Source organism: Polistes canadensis, unplaced genomic scaffold, assembly GCF_001313835.1.
Source record: "Polistes canadensis isolate GaletaPanama2010 unplaced genomic scaffold, ASM131383v1 scaffold_11, whole genome shotgun sequence".
NCBI classification, from domain to species: domain Eukaryota; kingdom Metazoa; phylum Arthropoda; class Insecta; order Hymenoptera; family Vespidae; genus Polistes; species Polistes canadensis.
Genome location: NW_014569558.1, coordinates 1,324,098 through 1,351,775, shown reverse-complemented (window position 1 = coordinate 1,351,775; position 27,678 = coordinate 1,324,098). Strand labels below are relative to the sequence as shown.

Genomic DNA, 27,678 nt, shown 5'->3' with positions numbered 1-27,678 from the left:
GTCATTGTCATTATTGTACCTGTCAATTTCGTGAACGAAAAGAGTGAACGCGCGCGCAAACGAATTTCTTATTATCTCGGAAAGATGGATCGACGGTGAGATGATGATCGGTTCGCAATAGTCGTCATCGATCTTTACTCGCGCGCGCTAATCGCGATTTTTATTACCTAATTATAAGTCTAATACTTGTGACAAGGAAAACAAATGTGTTTGCTTTTTGGCTAAGTGGCGATAGATAGATGTGAAGGATAGTCTTAGAGGGAAGAGAAAAAAGAAGAAGAAAAAGAAATATATTTATTATAATATAAAAGAGTGAAAGGGGAGAAATTATAAGAGAAAGAGGAAGATTGAAGAAGTAAGAGCAATGAGGAGGGAACCGCCGGCGAGGAGGACGGCACGCGGTTGCCGGCGTTGAGGACGTTGCGAGGGCCGACGCCGGGCGAGGAGGGATCGCGGCGACAGGGCTCGATCGCTCATCGGTAGGGCGATATGAGTTCGAAATTCATAATCGATAGTATGCTACCAAAGTATCACCAGCAGTTCCATCACCAACAACTGTTCACGAGCGCGAATCCCGGTACGATCCAGGCGTGTACCGCTGCGAGCAGCCCGGCGAGCGCGGCTGCGAGCCTAGAATCAAGCCTATCCGCGGCTGCGGTCGCGGCCGCGGCTGTAAATTACGCACAGCAACACAATTCGCCGAGTCCGACGGGCTCGAGCCCTCAACACTCGAGTAGTTCGGCCTCGACCTCGCCGGCGGCCCGCACCGCATCAAGCATGTATCCTTACGTTTCGGCCGCGGCCGCGCACCATCATCACCAACAACAGCAAGCGGTCGCGGCGGCCGCGTTCGGTGCGACCTCCAGCATGGTACCTGGATTCGGTTCGAGCGCGGCCGCAGCCTCGAGCGCTGCCCTCGCCGCGGCAGCGGCCGTCGATGCCGCGACAGCAGGTGACAAATCTTGCCGATACACCGCCAGCCTTGCCGGCAATGTCGCACCCACATCGGCCGACCCGATGGTCAATTACACCCTCGGCCATCATCATCAAAACGGTGCTACTCCTGGCAGCCTCGTCTCTTCCGCCTCAGCTTCCTCCGCCGTATCGGCCGCATCCGCATCTATGGCCGCGGCGGCACAATTCTATCACCAGGCTGCCGCGGCCTCGGCCGTTGTCGACCCTCTCACCTCCTGTCAGCAACCCACCACCGGTCAGCCTGGTATTTCGGACATTCCTCGCTATCCCTGGATGTCCATCACTGGTGAGTAGCTTTTATCCTTTGATCTTCCATTTTCTACTATGTACTTTTTCTACAATCTTGACTAATTCACTTTTCTAACGTATAAAATCGTAATGAAAATAAAATATAATCCATGTATACCTCGTGACACGATGTTCTACGTTTCAAAGATAGCTTTGCCTCGCTACAGTTTTCTTTTTTTCTTTTCCATAATGAAACTTGGTAAATTCTAGCTCACGCCGAGGCGATAACTCCTATTGTTTAACGCGAAACTTATTCTGTTCGTGTCGTACATAATGCATTATCCGTGTACCACCTTCGACGATACTTCTTCGTTAATTTATTAGCTCGAACAAAGTGTCCATGTCGTGTTTTTGCGTCGCTAATGTTATTCGAGCGTGCACCTTTGTAAAGTCGTGCGAGAAATATGTCTTTCTTATTCTTATCTATCATTGTTCTTTGAACATTCTCTTAACAGATAAACATTTTTACTCTTTAGAATATTTCACCCTTTTACTTAATTCAATCGATCCTGAAATCGAATGTTGTCGTCATTATATTTTTGAATATTCATTAAGCGATGGATAAATTTCTTCGCCCTAAAATTATTAAATTTATAACACAGATTTGTAACCGCGATAACGCAACGCGTGCTCGCTAAGTCACGAATTTCGTAAGGTTCATTAATATTCCAAAATTATGCATCTTTCGCAAATATCAAATTATTTTCATATTTTTCTTCATAAAAAGACAAATGGTAATAATATAACGTAAAGAGTAATTATAAAACAGTATATACCTACCTTTGAATATAATTCGATTGAGATGTAATCATAAGATTTAGGAAATTATTAGACAAAGTTTGTTTTCTGTCGCTGTCTTAAAATAGCGTAATGATTGGATGCTAATCTTTTGAATTTTGCCTTGCCAATTGACCGTCCAATCATCAAATATATTCGCCTGATTATCCGTTTCGTGCCAAAGATTTAAAGATCATCAGCTATAATGATAATTATTTGATTACCGAATATAAAATTGTTGATAAGAAACTCAGCAATAAAAAGATAATAATAAATTGATATTTCTGCTAATAGTTTTACATAAGTATTTTGCTTAACATTTACATGAATAAACATACTATATGAATAAAAGTACTCAGTTATTTGCATTCTAAACTCATTGATATATAATTTTTGCGATCAGTATTCGTTTCTTTTTTAAATTGTTATCGTAATTAAATTAAATGTAATATTTTCATCTGTTAATCGCTATTAATTATTATATTATTTATATATATATATCGGTTGTGTAAATAGCTTTATCATATAAGTATATAAAATGATATATAATTTTTTTCAATATTTATCTTTATTCAAAAACAAAAGATAATCGCAAAAAATGAGATTATAATTACCCGATAAATTAAATTCAAGATCGATTATATAAAATGATCATTTATAATTTTAATTGCCATAATGTAAAGATATACAATGAAAAAGAATACAATAAGAGAGGTAGAAAGAAAGGCGCAAAAAAAATGTCATTGTCGTCGCGGTCGCGCCGGGGGCGTAATCCGGTGCAGCTTAAATTGAATCGGGAGACAAAAAGGATTACGGGAGATGTGCCTTAGCAATGCCGATCCTTCCTTTAATCCTTCCCTCCCCGCCGCCTCAAATTATTGCGAGCTTTGTGCGTTTCACTGCTAAGAGTTTCCTAACTTTCTAATTGCATCTTGTTGGAGCAGCGAAACGTATGAGACGTCGAAAGCCCCCTTTTGTCCCACCACTCCCTTTTCCTTATTCTTCTCTCTCTCACTTTATTCGTCTTTCTCTTACACTTGCATCTCTCTGTCGGCTTAAGTCTCTTAACTCTCAACGTTGTATATATGTATTTACTTATATACTTACATTTGTGTCTTATGAACGCGAGCATCCGCTAAAAAGTTCGACGAACGTAAATATCTCTTTTTCTCTCTCTCTCTCTTTCTCTCTCTCTCTCTCTCTCTCTCTCTTTCTCTCTTTTTCTCTTTTTAAGAATAAAGAAACCTTGACTTCCTTTAGCTTCATTTATCTTTATCTTTTTCTCTTTCTCTTTCTAATTCGACAACGATACTCGCAGAATGTTCTGGGAACGTTGTCGCCCGATGAAAATATCGTAACATAATTTATAACGATGTCGAGTCTTTTAATCAGCGGATGCTCACGACTTTCGAGTACGTCTCTATAATGATATTTTTGTTGTTTTGCAGATTGGATGAGCCCCTTTGACAGAGTCGTATGCGGTGAGTAAAGTTCCTTCCTCTTTTTATCTTAAGATCGCTCATATTTATTCCGCATTTCTCTCGTTAATTAGAATCGTAACGTAGTACGTTATACGACCGAGGAGATTCCGCTAAAAATATATTTGCAAGAGCTACCGGGTTTCAATAAAATAATACATAGTATTCTTACGTATACACATACTATGTCTACATAGTCCTCTTACCTATACTACATACTTATGTGCATATATACATACGTTGGAAATACGCGACAAAAGGGTTCTCAAACGATATCGTTATTAGGGAAAAGCTTACGAGGAATCACGTATAAGGATTTCTCTTCCTTGCGTAGGACGCCCTCATACAGTTACATATGGTAAGCATATTTTTCTTCCCTGATTTCTATTCACAGGGACTTACCCTCTATATCGTTTTTTTTCCAAACTCACATTATAAAAAATCTTTTTTTTTTAGTTCAAAGTTCAACGACGCGACGACGACAGTGTCTTTAACATACAATGCGTATCTAGTTAGCAATGAAAAATGATGACTACTACATTTATTGATATAAAGTTATGATAATTAAATATCAACCTATGTTCAACGTATTTATTATAATAGTTTTTTAAATACATAATTAATCGAAATTTATGAAACACAAGTAGAATACTAACAAGTACTTATTTACATACCTAGTAACCATTTGCATTGTCTAATCTTTAGAGAAACGAAAAGACTCGCCTACGTAACTACTACGTAATATATGTGGGATCTTTTGAACGCGTCAAGAGCAAGGTCATGGTTTGGGAACGTTCACGTGAGTCGTACTACCGGCCGCACGCGCGAAGTTGTATCCTATTCATTTATGATACTTGTGCATGCAAGAAGGACATGTATACGGCCAACTACACCTGTCGTCACTGTGATAATGTTGCTGGCGAATAATCCGGCGCCTATCTTTTATAGAGCCACTTATGGCCATACAATGGCGTAGTAAATAGCGATTAGATAAAATTAAAACTTCAAACACTTTTTATTTTATTATCTCGGTTTGTTTACGCTCACCGGTTAATAATTTCAAACGGACCTCGTACTCCCGGATTCCGAATCCATGGTCAAGCCTATCGTTCCTGTCGGAGGAGAAAGGCTTAGCCAATATTTTTCTTTCCTGCTCGATAATATTTACAAGATCACCAAAGCTAACACCGGCCGAGTTATATATGCACATATGTAAGTATCCATAGTATGTAAGTATGTATAGCATGTATGCATAGCATGCATATACATTCCACTGTATTCGCAATTTCTCTTCTTTCTCAAAGATTATAATAACTCTTTATTTCTTTAATAATGAATTGATAGATATTATTATCGTAATAGAATTTATTCATACACATTTTTAATATAATGAATAAAATTAGATAGATAAAATGAAGTTTCTTACAAAAATTAAGATAGATGTCCTAGATCAATGAGAGGAATTATTTATTATTCTCGATAAAACAAACTTATTCTTCACGTAACGTACTTACTTACCAACATAAAACGTTTATGAAGGAAGAGTGAAAAAATTGTTAAGTGGAAATCTCACGAGCCCGTTTCGCTCGCTTTCAACGATGCGTTTATATTACTCGAGCCAAGCTTAGGGCCGAGTAGACTGTTAAAGAGAGGAAAGAAGTAGAGGGAAACGATGACGGCGTGACGAGGAGTGGGCGTAGATCGTGCTCATAAAATCATTACCTATCATCCTTTACACTTTTATGGAGCGAACCCGATCTTCGTTAGTCGTTCCAACGAGGCCGCAATGCGAAAACTCTACAATCTGACTTCTTTATAGTCGTTGAAAGAACGTAATCGAATTACACCGATTATTACATTACGGCCTCTTGAGAATTTTTCAGATTTGCCACTTTTAAAATACCTTAATTAATCCTTCTTCTTTTCTTTTTTTGACTCTTCGTTAACACTAATCATGCAAATGTACTTTCCCAAACCTATCAAATTTATAATAAACAATGAACATACAAACATGAAGATACATCAACAAAAAATCATAATATATATATATATATATATATAAATGTATACCTACCTAACCCTCGTGGTCGTAATTATCGACCATATGTCGATCCGTCGTCGTGAAGAAACAATTTTCTAACCGGCCTCGAGAAATTGTAGTAGATATATCATTGATATGGGAAGTTATAACCGAAGGAAAAGTTTCCTTCGGGCGCACGTACGAACTGGAAAAGATGGGCCATCCATCCGGAATTCGTCCCACGAAGCGTACTTCCAACGAAATTGCAATAGGTGTCATACTTTTTGAGGAAATATTCGATGGCTCTTCTGATGCAGAGCGAAAGCGAGATAGAGAAAGAGAGGGAAATCAAGAGAAAGAGGGAGAGAAACGTAGTTGAAGCGACGGCGCTAAGAGTGACTATGGTGGAGGGAAAGAGAAAGAAGGGGTAGCATTGGCGGAGGATGGGAAAAGTGGAGAAGAGGTCCAGGTAGGGGAGGAACGAACAAGCAGGGACGATGAAATGGGATAATACCGACGCTGCAGGACGCGGCAGCCATCATCGAATGCTAATGAGGGGTTGCCGGCTCTCGGGGCGGAGGATTCAGCTCGTACAACGACGCAGCTTCGGTCTGATTATAAATTATACATTATCTCGCGCTAACCTTCTCTGTACACACCGAAATCCAACTAGGCGTACGCGTTCCGTTACTATCGCGTGAACACCCCGTGACCAGCAACCCTGTTCTACCCTCTCAGAAAACTACGACAATCCTGAACTCATGAAAACGAGTTTTGTGATCGTTTCGACCGTCGACGCCTTTTTCTACCCGAAGATTCTTTCGTCTTTCTTCCTACGTTTTTTTTTCCCTTTTCTTTTCTTTTCTTTCTTTTTTTCTTTAACGTTTCATTCTTTTAACCGTTTCTTWMAAAAAAAAAAAAAAAAAAAAAAAAAARAAAWAAAAAMCATTYRWYYTYAAASSRMRTTARCWYGAYMYAACTCATAGAGAACATTGTTGAGTATTTCGAAGGACGATGAAGAAGGGTGAAAAAGGGGTGTAGGAGAGTGGTGGATAAAATCGGGGAATGGAATCGTGAAGAGATACCAAGGGTATGCCAGGTCAGAAAGAAAAACGGAGAAAAAGAGAAAGTGTGAATGTGTGTGTATGAGTGTGTCAGAGAGAGAGAGAATCGTGTTGTCACAGAGATTATTGAAACTGCAGTTTTATGGGCCTTAAAAGCAGTTTAATTGCCGTTATATAAGTGTTTATGCGCTGCTAGCTTTGGCCTCCGCCTGCGCCACCCCAAACGTTTATTTTATGGTCATACGGCGCAGCGCGTACCCCGTTTTGTCGCGTGCCGAAAGCATCATACCAGTCAAATCCCCAGGACGACCGGTCGATTCTAAACGTCACCGTACGTTTACACTTTCCTGCACCTCCTCGAAAAGGCCGCCTTACTTTTATCTCCTCTACCTTAAACCGGGCTTTTCAACGCAGCATCCTCTCTACGTAGGCAGCCTGCTATCGTTGAGAATCGCGTGCCCAACCGATCGCTGGGCCCCAACACATTTTATCGCTTCCCATTCGTGCTCCAATACGAACGGAACCGGAGTCCATGCTCGCTCCTGTAATTCCCGAAATTCGATATTAATGGACGTAAGTGCGAATTTAAGGAAGCGCTACCTATTCGACCTGAATAACTTTACTATATTCGCCGACGGACGCTAAGTTTTTATCCTTTTCGTACTGAAATCCAAATTTCCGAATGATTCGACTAGATTACGATGATGAAACGATAAATAGTAAATTGAAATTCATTATTATGTTTTTTTAATTTTACTCATTGTCATAATAGCAACATATTCAAAAAATATAGGTATTCTATGATAAATTAGATAGATTTAAAAAAAAAAAAAAAAAATAAGAAAAAAGAATTAAGGCTTATGTACAGATATTAAATAAAATCAATTTGATGTTTAACGTTAACTAATATCAATAGACGAAACATATAAGTATATGTCGCAATGTTTCTCAGGGTCATGGTAAGTCTAACAGGGAATCGTTTTACTTCGAGGCACGTCCCGTTCGCGACGACAGAGTCCACGAAAAAGTTTCTACGAGATGTTCGCATAAGTATGCAACCGATGTCCTTTACCTGCATAACGATAATATGCATATATGCAAACGGTCAAGAGAGAAGTATCGTGGACATTTGTATAGGGCACTCGTAGGAATGGCGCAACGACACGTGCAGCTGCATCTCGAGTTTCGTCGATAACATTACAAAATGGCTTAGGGGTCGTTCCACTTAAAAGCGTTTTCTCTCGTATTTCATCGGACACGAGATCGCTATTTTATTTCTGTCTATTTTCATTACGTTTATTTTATTATTACACCTCACGAAATATAATTTTCACTTTTCTACTTTTTTAAGAAGAGACTAAAACTCGTATAAACGGCCTACAACGGGATGCTTCAATGAAACTTCAAAACTTTCTTTTTCCTTTTTTTTCTTTCTTCAAACACTTTCGTTTTTTTGTCTGCTTCTTTTTTGTTCTTTTCGGTCTCTCGATACCAACAGCGAGGAAAAAAGAAACGATACCCTTTTACGAGAAAACAAATTTCGACTTTTTTAAGGAATAGCTGAGTTTTTTACTGAACTTTCATCCTATCTTTTTTGTCACGTATCTCGTCATGGCTGATTCTGAATAGTCGAAAGTCAAGTTTACCTGATCGAAGGATCGGAGCGTGTAAATCACCGATGCTTTTTTAGTATCTTGACAAAGTGAAAGTAAAGGCTTCGTTTGTTTGGCCGTGTCTCTCTGGAAAATAAAATAAAAAAGAAAAACATTGGAATTTGTGTTTCTAGGTTTAGTTAAATCTCTGATGGGGGAAAAAAGAAATTCAATGGGTTATATGAATTTTATCACAAAGATTTTAATAATTATCATATATATACTATTTAATGTTAATAAAGACAAAAAATATCACACGACTACTTTAAATATTAATTAAAATTTTATTAAACGAATGAACATTTTTATTTGTCAACATGAATTCCCGTTTAATTTGATAAGATCCCTATTTATCGGACAACGACATTCCTACAATGAAATTTCGTATTTGAAAACATTACATATAAATGGAACTATTACTCAAATAACTTTTAACGATTCCTATATCATTATACTTAATATTTTAACTCGTTAAGTAAGTTTTGCATCGTGTTCATTACTGTTAGTGGCTTATCTTTTAAGCATAATAAATAAATAGTAGATTCTTTGAAAAAAATATTTCACAGCGTATTTAAATAAATTCATTTTGACTTGTATGCATTTATGTACGACATTATAAGTCGAAAGTAGTTTTTATCAAAAGTCATGAAATTAATAAAAAATAAAGGAAGCGGGAGAGTGAGAGAGAGAAAGAGAGAAAGAGAAAAAGAAATAGCATCGTCGTCCATCGGAAGTAATCGTTTGAGTTTTTTACGACGTGCCAGATTTACCGATATCCTCATAAATTTCTACTAATGCCGTCGTATCGTTTCGCTGCCGTATAAACAAAACGCATTCCACCGATTGGTTGTTCTTTTTCTATTACCACACGATAAACTCATCCCATATTTTTGATACATTTTAAGATGATGACGAAACGAGCATAAATGGTGCCTTAACGAAGTAGTACAATTTTGAAAGAACTTTTAAGTATGAAAATAGAATACGATGTAAAAAAGGAAAGTAGTAAAACTTAGAAAAGAAAAATACATTTCCTAATTACCTCGACGTACGTCTATAAAGAATCCTCTTAGCCGATCAAAGCGTATCGCGAAAGTACGTCGATAAAACGTATCGTTGACCGCTTCATCGTCTCGAGTATTTTTCAGAGAACCGTCAGATAGGATACGACTGAATGAACATACGAACGACGAATGAACTATATATATATACAGTTTATGTTTGTCAAACGTTAAAAGAAGTTAAATTTGTGGGCTTAATCTTTTGTTCTAGTAGGAAGCAAGTGTTCGTTTGAATTTTAATTTAGAGAGACAACCATTAACCTTAATGAACTGATTACCAAGGGAGCTTGACTAAGCGTTATATATAATGTATACGTAAATACATAGGCATGTAGGTATTTATTTAAGTAGATATAGAATAGTTGCCGACTCTTCCTAAAGCTTTGAAATATCGAAATGTACGTTTACACGGATGAGGAGCCTCCCATCTGTTTGCCTACGTACACAGCTAATTATTGCCGGATGGTATAATTTATCGCAATTACACCATCACTTTTATCCCGGAATCTCGTTTCTCCTTTTTCATCGCATTGGATTCCATATAAGGTTAACCCGTTCTCCTCATTCGCGTTACCTTTGCTTTTCGATCGAGCCTAAAGTCCTGTTCGTGTAGCCTTCGCTCTATTAATTTATTCGACTCGGCATTTTCCTCGGAAACATCGAATGGATCGTAAGATCTTTGCTGTTAAATTACGTTCGATACGCGATAGGTAAGTAAGTATATGGGCGTTCGAAATCGCGGATTTCAATTAAAATAATCGATTCTCCAAGTCGTGTAATGAGCAAAATGAAATCTATCTGAAATAAAAACGAAGCACGTGCGAAACGCGATCGCAAATTCTTACATATTACTCGAATACGCCTACTTTCTATGCTACTGTATTTAGTACTATTATCCGAAGATCTTTATCAAAAGGTTTTCATTAAATTTGAAGTAATTCGATAAATCACTTGACACAACACACGTGGGAACGTTTATTCTATAATCGTTAATATTAACTTAACTATTAATTGCAATTCTCTGTATAACATAAACAAATAAATTTGTACATTCTCCAATGTTCACTCGATCTACACGATGTTGCAATGTTCAAAAATTCAAATTTACATATCGTATATTATTTACTTAATAACCTAATATAAATACGAAATACTATTCTACAATATGATTTATTAAACGCTTCTTTTTTGAATTTCTACAAAAAATTTGTATTCAAAAATACATTACATTGTTCTAAATGTTAATTAATACCGAATGCCAACTTTCATATTCTTTTAAAATCTCGCTCGTGAAATTCAAATTAGAAGATCTGACTATTAGTTTCGGTCGTTCGTTAAGAAAAGAAAAGAAAAGAAACAAAAAAAAAAAAAAAAGAACGTAAAGTCAAATTGTACAGGAAGAAGTCAGATTTTTAAAACATATAACGAGTATTTACCCTCTCCTCTTACTCATGACGATTCGGACCATTCGCGTTTCCGGCTCGCTTTTGGCCCCTTTTAGCTAAAAGTTTCTCTTTCCCGTAACAAACATCTCGTTTCGGTGAGAGTTTTCAACAGATATCGTAGTCCTCCGGTCGGTTGTCGTTGCTAGCGTCAAACTTCTCTTCATCTCTATGCCGAAACTTTAGTTTACCGTAGTGTTTAAGAGAAAAATCTAACCCTTGTCCCTCTACGCCCCTTCACTCACTCCCTCTTCTTTTTTTTTCTTTCTCTTTCTATTTCTTTTTCTTTTTGTTCCTTTACCTCGTTCGTATTCGTCCAACGACGAATTCCGAAGAAAACTTTCTTAATGCAAAATGAAGACGATGCTCCTTTACATTTTATCTTGATAACCTATCCCTATCTATACCGTTGGGATAAAAGGATTAAAGCTGGAGTATTTTTCGACTAGATTTCCTAACTATCTTCGGACTTTTCTTCATTACACTAACCTCGACCAAAACTAATATTAAATGTAAAAGAGAAAAAAGACGCGTTTTTCAACACAACAATACCAACGAGAACATTAAGTCGGACTTTCTTGAACCGTTTCTACATCTTGTCATTCTTTCTCTTATGGTTTTCAAGTTCATCGACGGCATTTCAAAGGGAAACGAGTACACGGGATGGTCGTTAAAATCGAACGATACGATGATGCGCCGAGCGGTGTCGGTTACACGCTCGATAAAGTTTTACGACGAGGACAGAACGATAGCGAGAAACGCCTGACGACTGACGAAGATCCACGATTTCACGAATTTTCGAACCTAATAGATTTCTTAAGTATTACCAACATTTTTGTCTTTTGGTTATCTGTAACAATTAAATTTATTAGTTAGAAACATCTATAAGGTTAATTGAATTTACCCAAATATTCTTCCAAGACTAACTGTAAAGTTTAATGAAACTATTAAACAAAATTAGTTAGGTTATTATTTAAAAAGAAATATTCTTACATACAGGATTTATTCCCTTTTTAATATTTACTGAGAATAATACAAATGTTGGAATGATTTTCTATAGAGTAAAGAATAACGCGCATTCACGTTAGCCTTCTTATTGTGACTGAATGTATATTATACCTACTTACATGCTTATCGGATTTCGAGATAATGATTCGACCTTTCAAGTGTTTATCTATACTCTCTCTTTCTCTCCCTCTTTCTCTCTCTGCCTATGTATCATTCATAGACCTATAATATAAGAAGAGAAGAAACAAAATATTCGTTAGAAATCATATGACGAAGAATCTCAATTCAAAAGTAAACATATTTGTTTATCTCATCGAGTAACCAAAGACATAATACTCTTTCGGATCTTTAACGGTAGCCTTGAATCCCTTTAATAATATCGGTAACATTATAGCGATTATCTATCGTTGTAATATTAAACAAAATCAGAATGGAATGATAATTAATCATTATTATTATTATTCCACGAAGATTTATTTATTTTATTTTCTCGATTCTTCTATATTCACAATCAGTAATATCCATGTAAATGCATATGGAAGCATTCAATGGGGATGGGGGTTAGTTCTGACAATGAAAGACGATTTAATAATAAAAGAAGATAGAGGAAAGATACAATTTTTCCTACTGATCAAAAAGACAAAAGAACGCGTTACAAAAGCATAGTGCTGACATACGGAATGACGTTGACTGTGCTGAGAAAAGATAGGAAAAGGTTGCCGGCACCTCGAGCATTGCTCGCTCGAATGCACTCGGTTTGAATCGTGGCCACGTTCGACTGAAACTCAACTCGCGCGATTATTCTCTCTTTCTCTCTCTTTCTGCTATCCTCTACATGACTGTGTTACTCTACGTCTCTACGACATTGTGGCACGGCAGTGTAGTAGAGAACGACCCCCTGGCGAGCACTATCGTAACAAATGTGGCCGTTTGCATAACACGACGACGAGCAATTCGGGCAGGTTTGACGGTGCGCGATATAGACCTTTAGCCATAGCATGTAAAGAGAAAGCAAGCGACAGAGAAAAAGAGAAAGAGAGAAAGAGAATGAGAGAGAGAGAGAGAGAGAGAGAGAGAGAGAGAGAGGTCAGAGTTAAAAGGGAAGAGAATAGAGAGAGAAAGTGGGAGAGACGAAGGCGGGTCGTGGTCGAGGTACAAGAAGAGGGTTCGAAGGTAGATAGTAGGGTGGTTCGTTCTCCCAGAGGGCTTCTGTATAATCTATGCTCCAAGATAGCCAATACCGAATAGGGAGCTGCATCCTTCCTTCTCTTGCTCTCTTTGTCTTTCTAGTTCTCTTTCTCTTTCTCTTCTCGTACAAGCCAGCCGCATTTCGAATTGGTTGGAACAAAGTGTGCGCTTGACGTTTACCGAACTTTCCTTTCTATTCGCAGCTTCGATTTCATTGCCGACTCTTCGTTTTAACCGTTCAACGGTGGGAACAGTTCATCGATACTTCGAGATCTGGGAATAGAAAGATACCAATGATCGAGAATACAGATCGTATCTTTGTTTCGAGAGTAATGAGATAGATAGCTTAATGATCTAACTTTAAAGAGTTAGATGTTTAGAGAACTCGCTAATTAGTCATTCGAACGATTTATGTCTATGTTTATTGCGAATAAAGCGTATTGGGTTTCATGTACGCGCTTACAGTTCGCTTTCAAAGTATATTTATACTTCGTATCGCATTCTATGCTTAGATCAGCATTGCGTATTGTACAGTGACGTCTTTATCCGCATTCGGTAATGACATTTTATGGATCATAGCTCGATTCTCTTTTTCTATCTCTCTCTCTCTTATTTCCCTTTGTATTTCTATTGCCGTCTTCGATGTTTTCCTATCATATTCTATATCTTCTTATTACAACACCTTACAAGGACATCTCGCAATTAACCCGCATCAAGTGTAACTCGAATTACCGACGGCCCGCATTGTCCTTTCAGAATGCATTGTTGTCCTACTAGTGAAAAGGGTTAACTTCTTGATATGTTCGTTATCTTTTTGACAAATTCTTTACGATCCTGTCTATCGCAATTGCACCAACATGTAAACAATAGAAAAACAACACAATAGAACTTACTGTCCTATTATGCAAAAACACTGGCAGTTATATTTTTTCGAATTAAAGAAAATATAAAGGCACGGTAAATATAATAGAAATGAATTAGCTAACTCTAGTCAGAAGGAAAGGGTCACGTAAGTCCATTGAGCGAAATCTAAAAGCACGATACGATGCTACTTCGAAGCGACGAACCGTTTTACAAGATATTGACCCTTCTACAAGGTCTATAACGAAGGAGTCGTAAGGGAACAAATTCGACGAATTATTTCGACGTCGAGAAAGTGGTCTGATCGAGAAGAACATTGCTATCCTTTTTTTCTTTTATCTATTTTCTTATGTCCTTTCGAGTTTATTTTCCCATTTATACGATCATTAAACTTGATGTATAATGAAAGAAAAAAACTAATTCTTTTTCTATTTCAAAATAAAGAACGAATAATACTGTCAGTCTATTATGAATTCGGTTATTTACAACTATTTATAATAATTCTTAAAATAAATCCACATTATCTCTGTTAAAGTTCTCGTTATTTTGTCTCTCTTTTATTCGGTGGAAGAAAAAAATCGGTTGGATCGAAGAAAAGAAACGATCTTCAATGTCTACACCAAATCCGAGATGGTAAAAGAGGAGGAGTAACATTGCGAGGAAGGTATATACGCATATACATATAGTTGGCGAGCGATCTGGTCTGAATATCAGGCAGGTACGTTGCTGTGCTCTTTCACGGTATACCCCTGATACAGCTTATCACGACTTTTATCCCTCGATAAAAACTAAAGGCCCCATTTCCAGCTTTTGTACTGCCCGCGGCTCTACTGGAAGGTATTGCGCCTGCTTCTCCCGCGTACACCTCTATGTACTTACGTGCATAGCCAACCGGTAGCTTCCTTTTCTCTCTCTCTTTCTTTCTTTCTTTTTCTCTTTGTACATATACGTATATACATATATACATATATATAGAAAAAGAGAGAAAAAGAAAGAGATACATTTTCTAGCTGTGCACGGCAAATACGATAACTGGCAAGGTTCTATGTAGACTACGTGGGCTCGTGTCTCGCGAAGGAGAAAAACATGGAAACGTTCCGATGGTATGTACGACGAGCCTCGGTTTATTCGTGTTAGAGTCCGTTGTACGGAGTTGATCCTATACCCCTCAACTGTAACGTTCAGTAGTAGTAGTAGTGATTGTAGTGGTGGTGGTGGTTGCCGGGTGATCGAGGACATTGGTGGGGGGTGCCAAGTCATAACGACGAGGTCGGGAGGATGGTGGAATCGTTACCGGAGCCTGCGAACGAGAGCGCATGTGCGCTCTATTCCCTTCTGCTAAGCGCATTGCATCCAAGGGAGCAGCCATGAAGGAACGAGGATGTGGAGTTCGGAGGGCTTGCTTGCTTGCTTGCTAGCTGGCTGGCTGGCTGGCTGGCTGGCTGGCTTTCTGGCTGGATAGCTGGCTGGCTGGCTGGCTGACTGGTTCAAAGGTGGGGGTAAACCCCGTGGGAGTTCTTCTATCTTACTGCTTTTATTATATGTGTGTTTGCTTAACGACTCTCTTCCTTCTTGGTGTATGGACCGTGTAGTCAGCTAGTTGCTCCATGACCGCCCGTAGATCGCCCTTTTACGATATGCCTTTGAATCCAAGATTCTTGACGATTTGATAATGATACATACATCAATTCATTATCGAATACAAATTTATTTACTTTGGTTACTCCTTCCTTAACAATCCTCATATTCGTTCAATCGTAATTTTTGATCGACTTTCTACACGTATAATATACACAATTGATTATTTTATTATTTAATACTAATTGTAAGTATAGTTGAAAATTCAGTAAAATGTGATTTTTTTGTTTTGTTTTATGGAGAGTTAAAAATTAATTTATATTTTCTTTTTTTTCTCCAAAGAAATTCTTCGAATAATTCTTGGTGGTAATAAGAGAGCCAAAAATCTACAAACTTTCTGTATTGAGTTACAGGAATTAATCAGTGTTTGGTGCAGGACCACAAAAGATAAGATTATGATCTCACGAAAATATTCATTTATATATACTGTATCTTCTTGGAAATAAATAGTGTCTCTTCGTTGTGATACGCGCGTTTCATGGAAACGCAAAATTATCAGGGATTATTTTTCGTTGGCACTGTCTCTTTCACGATCTCTCTGTCTTTCTTTCTCCCTCTCTCTCTCTCTCTCTCTCTCTTTCGGAGTTTATTTATATGATACGAAGGTTTTAAACATGTTGTGCTCGCCTTGAACTCAACAGAGATATTATAAGCCATCAGGCAGAATGAACTTAGTAGACCTTGCATTATTATTTAAATGTGCTTAAATAATATGTCGAGGGAGAAGGGAGGTAACATGATACGGTGGACCATCTAATCTAGGCTACTAGACTATTAGAATACCAAGAGGAAAGTCCTCGTTTATCTTTTTCAAGCGTCCCACAAATATAATATTGTCTTTCAACAAATTTACATAACGTATCGAAAATTCTCTTAAATTTTCAATAATTCAGTTAAATTATAGGAACAATATTTTTTGTACTTATTTTTTATTTTATTCTAACACTTATCCATAATCTATCTACCTTCTCTTTCCATTAGATTTACAGTTATTGTTTTTGACGTTAAGTATCGCGTAAACGCGTAGGATAATATGTTATGCGAAAGAATATGGGAAGTTCTTAGGTAGCCGAAGGCACGTCTACAGAGATCTCAATCACATTGTTCAACGATATAAGGAGATGCTATTATGATTGTCACGATTTGATGGAGCGGTAATGGCTTGGCCAATATGTACATTCTTACCGAGGGTTCGCCATATATTATGTATATGCCTATCTATATGTCTTTGTGCATATATGTGAATACGACACACGTAGGGAAGAAAGAAGAATGCATTACAAACACATTTTAGGCACTTCCATGGTACAGGTTAAACATCTCAGAGTTGTAAAGTCCATTGACGCAATGTCTTGAGTCTTACTTGCTGGTGTTCTTAAAAAAAGGTGAAATGCGAGAGAAAAGAGGAGAGAAAGAGAGAGAGAAAAGAAGAAAAAAAAATTAAAAGGAGAAAGGGTGCGTAACACGTTCTAATATCGTAAAACCGCAACGTGCTCCGATTAAACATTATCTCGGGAGTCGAATGTTTCTCACTAGGAAGATAGACACATCCCAACGATATAAACTTTCAACCGGATAAAATCTTATCCCAGCTCAATGATTTCTTTCAATAACCGACTCCTCGCAATTTTCACGAGAGCCAAACGTAACCGCAATATCGACTTAAAGCAACCATTCAAGTTGACAATTCTCTCGCTAACTCGAAGCATTAGATCGAGACGGCCGATAAAATAGGAACGTTAATAGATAACGATGTTCCTAAGGCGCATTCGATTCGTTTAAATGTTTAAATTCGTTAAAATCATTTAAATAAAATATTCTAAAACGAGGTAGAATCCTGTTAGCAACTAATGAGTAATAATCTTCTTGATCCTGTGTATTTTCCGTGAGACGTCAGATGCTACTTCACGGAAAGGTATTTTTCGGAAGCTGTAGTCGCTATCGTAGTCTTACGTCGGATGTTCTAAATTGCAGGAGCACGACTTTTATTAGCGGAAAGAGACACCATGGCATTTGCATGTAATGGCGACGCAATGGGTGGGAGTGAGGACGAGGGTGGTTGGCACGATGGAAAATATGAGGGTTGAAAAGGGACATCGAAGAGGGGATCGAAGGTGGTTCGTAATTAGACTCTTAAAGGTTCTACAGGGAGCTTGCGTTCCCATCCGTTGTATTGTAAAGGAGAAGGGAGAATTTTTCGAAGGGTGCCTTTCGTTTTGCGAATACGTAACAGCCGCCTCCATCTTCAACATTTTCGATGTAGGGTGACGTTACCTACATGTCGTTCTTTATTATAAAATGAAAATTTAATTCGGTACCGGAGCATCATCCCCTTCACGATGGAATCGTGAGACGAGATTACATGTATTTTAGTACTGGCAGAGCGCCATACTGGGAGGTACTTATTTTATTTTTGAAAATCGCCCCCGCGACTATAGCCACTCAACTCTCGATATTTATTCTTAAACATTGGCATAATTAGCGTACGAAGGGTTTTTCATAAAGGTTTGTGCCTTCAAAATTCTGTTAGTGAGAATATTAATATCCGTATGTGACCAAATGAACATGAACAATCATTCAAGATGAAAAGCAAACGTGCTAGCAACTACGGCGGTCTGCTGTCGAGAAAATATTATCGAGAAGATATTTTTCGTTTGGAGAAACAATATCGTCGCTACTATCTTTCTCTTTCTTTCTTTCTATATTTATTTCTTTCTTTCATTCTCATTTTTTTGTTCTCTTCGTTGACCCATCCGGTGTACTCTTATAAATTTCACCGGCGGCTTTACAATTTTGTGGAAGATTAGAGCCACCATCCAGAGAAATAACTACACGTTCAGTCGACGAACACGAATACACCTACACGTATATAAAAGAGAGGACGCCATAGCCAGCATCTGGGCGAGATCCGATCCTCCTGCGTGCGCGCGGACGCACCTCGAAACAAGCAGGACGCTTGTGTTTCGTAGGTGTAAGGTGTGTGCGTAGCGTGTATGGCAGATACACGGCAGATAATGGGAGGTGCCCTTATGGATGGCGTTTGGGTTCCACCGGGAACAATGGAGCCTACTCTCCTCCCTCTCCATCCATCCTTGTCGGAATCCTTTATTACTAGTCGCTATATATATACTTATACACGAACGGGATATATGCGTGTGTGCGCATGTATATGCATATATCTATAGTATATATCAGGGAACGTACCTGTACACCCCACGCGAGAGCATGGAACGAGCTGTCCAACCAATCAGGATTTAAGTCTATTGCGAACGTGATGAACCGCTGCAGCTAAACGTATATACATACGCACACTAGGTTGCGTGCATGACCGTGCGTGTGCACCTGTTTCATTTAATCGCAAAGGATAGAAACGATTAAGAGTCGACGCAGGATAAATCGATTTTTATTTTCCTAGTAGTCAACTAGTTAGGCTACTACCTAGTTCTCTTCTTTTCTACTACTTCTTCTTCTTCTTCTTCTTCTTGCTCTTCTTCTTCTTCGTGTCAGTCGTCATTAGAACGGTTTATGGCACGTTACTTTTTTTTTACGTCTACTTAGGTAGATATTTAAAAAGTTTACGATTATTCCTCCTATTAAGAAATGATTTCTTTTCACTTTACGATCATTGTTGATTAAAGTTTCATTAGTGTCTCAATCAAGATATTCATGGAACGTTTCGTATAAATATTGTAATTCCACGAACGACGAAGACAAATGGTGTCCAGTTTTTGGAATACTTTTTCTTTCTTCCACCCACTAACATAATACATAGTTCTCTCCGTTTTTGTGCGTTCGTGGTGTCCTCGCTGTTGGAGCCTCGCCGATATTCATTCGTAAATATCTCAAAACGGCTTAATTTCGCGGTGCGCCCAGCTCGAATAAAATCTCCAGTCGGTGAAAAATGTTGAGAGTTTTGTCGAAGAGGGAGAAAGAGGGTGTGGAGTAAGAAAGAGAGAGAGAGAGAGTAGGAGGTAAAAGGAAATAGAGAAAAAAGAGAGAAGGAAACAGCATCCTCAATCGTCATCCATGAATTCTCTTCTTTTTTTTTTCTTCTTCTTCTTCTTCTTCTTCTTGTGATAAGAAGTGGGAGAGAATCTTCGTATTACTCGTTTCACTAACATCGGCTTCCTTCTTTCTTACTTTATTTCTCTTTCTTTATGTATATAATATACTAATATATTTTATAATTAAATATATTTTATAAATAAATATGCGCGCGGGTGTGTTTCTAAATAAAAGAAAAATATTTTTGACGATAACTCTTAAGTTCGGTTCGCGTACATGATTTATGAAACTAATCCTTATACTTTTCTAATCCCAGTTGATCCAGGTAACTAAAGCCGAATCGGATTAATGCAAAAGGACAGCGAATAAAGTTGCCTGTTTCGAATATAGAAAATCTGTGAGACCTCCTGCTTGAAAATGCGCTGACTGATTTTTATCGTGAAATTAATGCGAATTTTAAGTATTCCGGCAAAAAAACACTGGTATAGGAAAGAAGGAGAAATGAATATTCGAACGATTAAGATGATGTTTCGCGAATCGAATGGAATTGTTTCGTTCGTATAGCGAATTACTTACGTTTCCCATCTCACGTCGCTTAATCATTTGTTTATTAGTCTGGTTACCTTTTGTAATTATTTTTTAACGAGATGTCGACGAGCACGCATCCTTCCTTGGCGTGAAACACGCGTTCGGCTTAATAAACGTAACTTTAATTAATTGCTTCAAGGGAAATGTAAATACGTAAAGAGTAATTATTATTAATTAGCGTATTAAACATAAATTTAACTGCGTTTATTATTTTCTCCCGCTTTGTGATGATAATTTATTAATAAGAACCCAACATAAGTAAACAATAAATTGACTTAAAACAGATTTATTATTCATTTTCAATCGATTTTTTCGTCAATAGAAAAATGTTTCGTTCGATATTCAATTATCAAACGACGAACAATGTTCTCGATATTATCGAATTAAAGTTATTTAATAATAATTTTATCCCCTTTACGGGTAATTATTGTAAACCGGCAAGGAATTACGATTAAATCTACTCGACTAATTTGAATAAGATGCTTTAACGCTATAATTATGCTAACGAAAACACTTAGTTAAGTAATTTTACATCGAAATCGTGTTCCGACGAATCGAATGGAGTGTGCAAACTCCTCAAGGTTGCTGTTTAATCTCTCTCCTTCTCTCTCTTTCTCTCTTTCGCTTTGTATTAGATAAGTAAGTATGACAGATTTTGTTTTACCTCCGAACCGAGTTTGGTCCGCATAAAATACATTGCTTTACGAACCTGTACTGTAGATAATTAGAAAATACTACATCTACGGAAATTCGAGATTCTGTAAATAGATAGCTGGTGTGTCGATCCGTAGTCTTTTCAACGAGTTTATTCCATAGAGTTCTTCTATTTGGCGTCTGGAAAGACAAAAGAAACGTAAAAAATTATTACAGCTTTGCGTTATAGCGTATGCTAGTCAAAATCATGTACACGTAAAAGTACACACATAAACACAAACAAACACACACGTATTACTCATACGTATCTAAGTTATATATTGACGTTTCTGTGTAAAATGTATTATGGCGGCGCTAGCACGCAGCCGTATAAATCTTCCTTATAGCGAGATAGGATTACGCGTTTGGTACGAGTTGTATGTTTTGTAGCTCTTTGCGTACGTATGGACAGCAGTCATTGACGCTCTAGCGCCGTCTGGTAGCTCTCAAGTTGCACGTAATATATATTTACGTAGCATCATGTATAAATTATGTATGTATGTACGACTCACGACACTTGGGACAACGCCTGGTACAGAACGTTACCATTCCTTTTGATCATCTTATGTTAGATGGAACGAACCACCCAACTTTAATGCTCATAGAAGAAAGTATCAAGTCGTGCCAATCTCGGTTTATAAACATCTTCTTTAGATCATGCCTATCGTTTTATTCGTACGACATTGATTAAGTCATATCTTTTTAAAAATCCAATCGCAATCGATCGATGTCTTATACATTACTAAAAATTAGATGTAAAATTGATATATAAACAATTGATTTTTAAGTAGATTCGTGACATCAGACAATTCAATTGCTCCCGAGAAGTAACAAAGAACGCTTTGTGTGTTAAAATCGCGTTATTGTTTTTAACCACGTTTCTCCACCTATGGAAAAACCAAAATCGCGAAAGAGACGAGTACCAGGCACGTGGTTGACATTTAATCGCTTCTTTAGATTTACGACAACCTGGCACCACTGTTGGTTTAGTAGAATGCGCTCGAGCTCACACGTATATATGAATATTATACATACATGCTCATGAAGAGTCTACCTATCTCTTTCTCTGTCTCTTATAAGTATTTACCTTACTTACTCTTATAGCCACAGCTATTCCGGCTGGCTCGAAACAAACGACTGTCCAGTCTCTACTCGAACCGACTGCCACTTATCCCTGTTTCCTCTACGAATTCCCCTACTCAACTTTACTACTCGCAAAATATCACAAACTTACCTCTCGGAATGTCACTTATCTGAAAGATGCAAGTTTCAAGATATAATATAATAAGATTAACCGATTGAAAATTAGTATGATTCTTATTCTTAAATTTATATCGATCGAATAAAATATAGTAGATACGCAGAATCTAAAAGCGTTGTATGTTTTTCCAATTTGGTGCAATTGATATTTATCAAAATTCATAAAACAAAATTATAAATTTTGATAATAAGCAACGAGCTAATATTATTTATTTCCTATTCGTGCAACATTCTCGATAAAATTGAAAACAATATTAAAAACTGATTAAGAATCGAACTAAAGATCTTAAATAACAATAAATTTTAAATATTCATGAAGAATATATTTCGACGTTCAGGGATCGATGTATACATTCGTGAGAGAGATGAGAACACGATGGTCGAACTGACGCTGACGTTAACCATCGAGAAAGCGATTTATCGGCACTCCGTTTATCAGGCGTAGGGTGGCACAGAAAATCGATGTTACGTAGCTAAGTAACTGGAACGCGAAGACGGCGTAGGGGGTGTGTCCTCGAGGGAGAACGTGCAACCCCTACGTCTTTTCTCCCGCCTGTTGGTGGAAAAAAAAAATTATCCTTTAATATCTCTCTACTACCTATTATTTCATTCGACAAAAAAAATATTATATACATCTTTTTCTTCTAGTAAAAAATGATATCAATACCATAAATTAATTTGAACAAAAAACGTTTTACAATGAAAAATCAAATGAAATCAATTAATCTCGATAATCAGATCGTAGCCAGTTTCCAGATCGTTTCAAAGTGAAGATTAAGAAACATCTTTTTGAGAATATGAGAAAGAAATATCTAATGATCTTTAAAAAGAGAGAGAGAGATAGAGATAGAAATAATGGAATGCGAGTGGTCGAGGAGGGTGGCAACGCGGTCGAACAAACTTCCTCAATATCCTCGTCTACTTCGCGAGAGCGTGCATGCCGCGTGTGGCGAACGAAGCAGATATTAAACTTAATATACGGCCGCAATTAGGCGCAGGCCTTCGCCCTCCACAGTTACACGCTCTCCTTCTCTTATACTCGTTCGGTTTCTCCTTCTGCGTTTGTGTTTACCACTGCGCAAGTGCTGCTTTATTCGGTGTGCGTGTTCGCACAAATGCACGGCAAGCCGCGTCACCTTTATATACACACAGACACACATATATGCATACGCATAAATATAATATATATATTTGTATGTAAATGTGTACATATATACACACAAACATATACGTAGTTAAGACCTTCTACACATTTAACGTTATTTCTTTCTGTCTTAAATCATTCGATCGAATGTCGGGCTAATTAGCCGCGAGAACGTTCTCAGTAGTGGTGCTTAATTGGATCGACGTTTTGAGAGTAGCATGATAGTGACAAAAGTCTTTTCGATCCGATGAAGAAAAAATTCCACGAGAGAAGAATTCGATCGTCTGAACGAACGATCGTTAACGAGTCTACGGAGCAGCAACACGGCACTTCATTATTAGAATGGAAAGACAATAATACGTAAAGACTTTTTTTTATGTCGGCCGATAAGGAATGAGAAAGAAACTAGAGAAACAAAAGAAAAGAAAAAACCGTGTCGATCGGTGCACGATAATTAACGAACCTTGACCAATCAAGCCGTAACGATACAACGCTCGTTAACGTCGCCCGGATCTTCATTACTATAAACGACTAGATAAAAAAAATAACACTTTTGAAAGATAGAAAGAGAAAGGTTATACGTTCGATGACCGAGCTTTTCTCTCTTTTTCTCGAATATCTTATCAATTAACTCGCGATTCAAGTCTTCTCGGACGTCGTTTTTAAAGTTAATGATTCCTGTTTGTCTTTACTTCGTTTCTTTATATCAAATCTTTGAGAGTATAGCGCAAAACGAATACATATGAATTATAATAATAAGCGAACGATGATTGAATCGGATCGAGTTTCAAAATTGATCCTTCATGAATGGAGTTAATTATACGCGTTTGTTTGTTTCTTTCGATTTCAATCTTTATAAAAAAAAAAGTAAATTTTTTTTTATAATTATTTGTTCTTTTGTAAAATGTCATTTTAAGCTTATTGGAATATAATTCCATAAATAACCAATCTATATGCAATAAAATATATTTTTGAAAAGAAAAATCGACATATTTCAAAAGCATTAGTCTTTTTTATCTCGTAGAAATGGTTGATATTTAATGCTTGTGGCGGCACTTCGTCGATGGCCGCCAACGGATATTTATGGCGAATGAAATAGCCGCAATCAGGTTCACCGGTTTTCGTAGACCGACGAGAACTCTAGACTGGAAAAGAAGAAGAAGAACATAAGAAGTGAGAGCGAGAAAGAAATAAAAGGTTGAAAGAGAGAGAGAGAGAGAGAGAAAGAGAGACAGAGACAGACAGAGAAAGAGAGTAAGGAATAGAAGAAGAGAGGAAGGGGTGGAGGGAGGGAAAGCTGCAACGAAGGGTTTTCGAGCTCTGCCTTGACTCGCCCCTGCGTGATGTGCCGCCAACAGGATAGAATGGTTCCCCTTTGGTTGCCAAGGTAACGTATGGCGCACCCTTCGAGTTTCGACTACCACCTCGTGGTGCTGCAGCGCTCCGTTTTTATGCTTCGTGTGTTTATGTGTGCGTAGGTGTATATGTGTCTGTGTATGTCGAAATCGTGCGCACGTTCCCCTCGAAAAAGCACATACCGACGCACTCGTCAGAGTGTGTGCGAGTCTACACGTATAGACACATATATACAGCTATACACCTTCGTAAGTAATACATGTATATGCATACATGTATTCTGTCTCTTTCTCCCGTATTCTCTTTCGCTCTTCGTGGACCACATTGCTGTGAACGGCCATGCTGAATTCAATATCAGCATTCTCTGCATTCTCTCGGAATTTTCTCCTTGGCACTGAACGATATGTGCTTGATGGTTTAACCTGCATCAAGATCCGCGTTCGGTTCTCACCATCGAAGGCTTCCTCGCCGAGAGGAAGGATCCATCGAAGGTACCGAGGGAACTCCGAGAATTCACCTTTTCCCCGAGTAGTATCGAGTTTATTTTTCTTTTTAAAATAACGATCGATCGTAAGAACTCCGATTTTGCCTTTTTTTCCTTTCTCTTTTGCGAATCTTTCACGAATCCGTATGTTTGATTTTACGTGACATTATGAATGCTTTGCCGCAGCGATTTTTATAATGCTTAAACACACTCGTTCGTTAAATTTTTATATTATATTTAACATAATCGATTTAAATGTTACGATATCAATTTGATATAAATTGATTATTATTTGTGTTGCTAAATGTAAGTATTATAATGATATTATCTTTGTAATCAATTTTCGGTGCTAATAAATCACCGAAGGCGTTTTGAATAAAAGACTAAGGATATATCGTTTTATATTGTTATCATATTTCGTGCAATAAAATCTTCTCGTTGATTTATTAGCCATTCTTTATATTGTACGTGCGAAGAAACGTACGCCGACTTACAAATTAATTGGCTTTTATCGAAGATGCATCTTTTAAAAGCGTGTTTGTAATACGAGGAATGCCAAGAGAGAAGGAATAGAAGTTTATTATTTAAAATATTGGATTTAAATGACGTGTTTCGACCGACGCATAAGTTCTAACGTTTCTCGCTTTGAAAATCCTGCATATTTTGTTTCAAAGTGCCTTGGGAAGTTAAGGTTACGAGAAAATATTTTCTGTCTCCGTGATACGTTCTTATCTTCTATCGTTGTGATATGCATTGAAATTGATCTTCAAAAAAATTGAATTGATCTCTGAAAAATAGAAAAAAATAGGAAGGGGGAGAGAAAGAGAGAGAGTAAAATGAAATAATAAAAAATACTTGTCACGACAGGAAGGATCTGTCAGTCTGGTTGACTTATCCGTTCAGTAACAACTCTCATCGTCGCTACTCAAATATTCCATTATCGTTGAAAATTTATAAGTCCATTAAAAAGAGAATTCACGTTGCGTTCATTCTACCTTCGTAAAAATTTACGATATCTCGCATTTTCACACCGGTGTCATGGGATACTCGAATGTTTATTTCGAATTGTGTGTGATTCGAATACTGATCGATATGATAATTGGTGTCGTTGTTCGTCTCTTCCTGCGATTACTTCAATCGATCGTTTATCTATGACTGCATTATGAGGGTATTTTAAGATAAGAATGCGGAAAAAGGAAGAAGTAAGCTTGCTCTGCTATTTATTGTAATAAAATTTATTAGAATTATTGTATTCTTTCATTTTTCGTTAGTTGAAAGAATAAAAAAATATTTGTTCTTGACTCACAAACCCTAACAGCAAGATTCAAGGACATTCACAGTTTGAACTTTTTTAGGAAAAAATGCAGGTGAGACGTAGACGTCAGGTATACTGAATTACGCGCTTGAATTTCGATAACTATTCAAACTCCATAAAAAACTCAGAATCGTTTTGTTCGGCAAGACTGCATTTATGACCTTGACTTTCTCTCGGAAAGTTGGATTACGAAAAAAAAGGACATCCTTTTGAAAAGGGTTTTGAGTTCCTCAACGACAATGAAAGAGAACTCATGAATCGGACTTTCTATTTTTTTTTTAGGCTTCTTTCACAGTTTTTTAGCTATATTCTTTCAACCCCTGCAATAAAGACACCACTCGGAGATAACATTTTTTTCCTTTTTCTTGTTTCTCTCTTATGAAGAGAAAGCTAAGAAGGAGAGAGTTAAGATTTGTGACTGACATCAGAATGACGATAGTGGTGGTGATGGTGGTGGTGGTAGTGATGGTGACGGTCAGTCAAGAAAGAAAAGTCGCAAACTTTCCTGATGAGAGATACGCGGGAAGATCCATGAGATTTCTCGTGCGACGCGTTTATGGCGGTCTTTGTTCTGTAACTCCTTGTTCAAAGATAAATCGAGTCGACTTGGCGTAACGTACCACAGAACATTTTTTTGTTTATTTCGATTGCAATTTTGGAAAAAGAGAAAAATAGAAAAACAAAATTTAAAAAAAAAAAAAGAGAGAAAATGAAATGACGGAAAAAACGAGCGAATAGAATGTAAATAAAATCAAATGCGGAATAAATGGAATGATTCGAGAACATATATAAAAAAAAATTAAAGACGACCGTTCTTATTATTTTCCAGGTCCAAACGGTTGTCCGAGGCGTCGTGGAAGACAAACGTACACGCGATTTCAAACGTTGGAATTGGAAAAGGAGTTTCACTTCAACCATTACCTAACGCGACGGCGGCGAATAGAAATCGCGCATGCTTTATGCCTGACGGAGCGGCAGATCAAGATTTGGTTCCAGAATCGCAGAATGAAGCTGAAGAAGGAGTTGAGGGCGGTAAAGGAGATCAACGAGCAGGCGAGACGAGAACGAGAGGAACAAGACATGATGAAGAAACAGCAGGCTGAGAAACAGGCGAAGATGCAGCAGGAGCAACAAAATGCAGCACTTCAGCATCAGCAACAACATCATGTAAGCGGTCTGGACAAGTCGCAGAGCGATCTACTGAAGGCGGTTAGTAAGGTGCCGACATAGGAGACCTTGCTGAACCGACTCTCTTTCTTTTAAAGGAAGAAACTAGAGACTGAAGCGACCTGGACGGATACGCCTACGAAAACGAGCGGACGGCTGGTAAGCGGACGGCTTCTTCCTCGCCTTCCTCCTCACCCCACCCACCTTAATAACC

General features: G+C 37.7%; 1 protein-coding gene and 1 long non-coding RNA gene across 2 annotated transcripts in view; both read left to right on the top strand.

The window, feature by feature from the left end:
- Positions 1–27,678, top strand: part of LOC106793159 — a 182,953-nt gene that overhangs the window by 55,110 nt on the left and 100,165 nt on the right. The window lies entirely within an intron of this gene.
- On the top strand, positions 490–27,527 carry LOC106793073 (homeobox protein abdominal-A homolog). The gene is made up of 3 exons (XM_014759684.1): positions 490–1,261; positions 3,489–3,521; positions 27,127–27,527. The coding sequence occupies exons 1-3, from the start codon at positions 490–492 to the stop codon at positions 27,525–27,527; spliced, it is 1,206 nt and encodes a 401-aa protein (XP_014615170.1).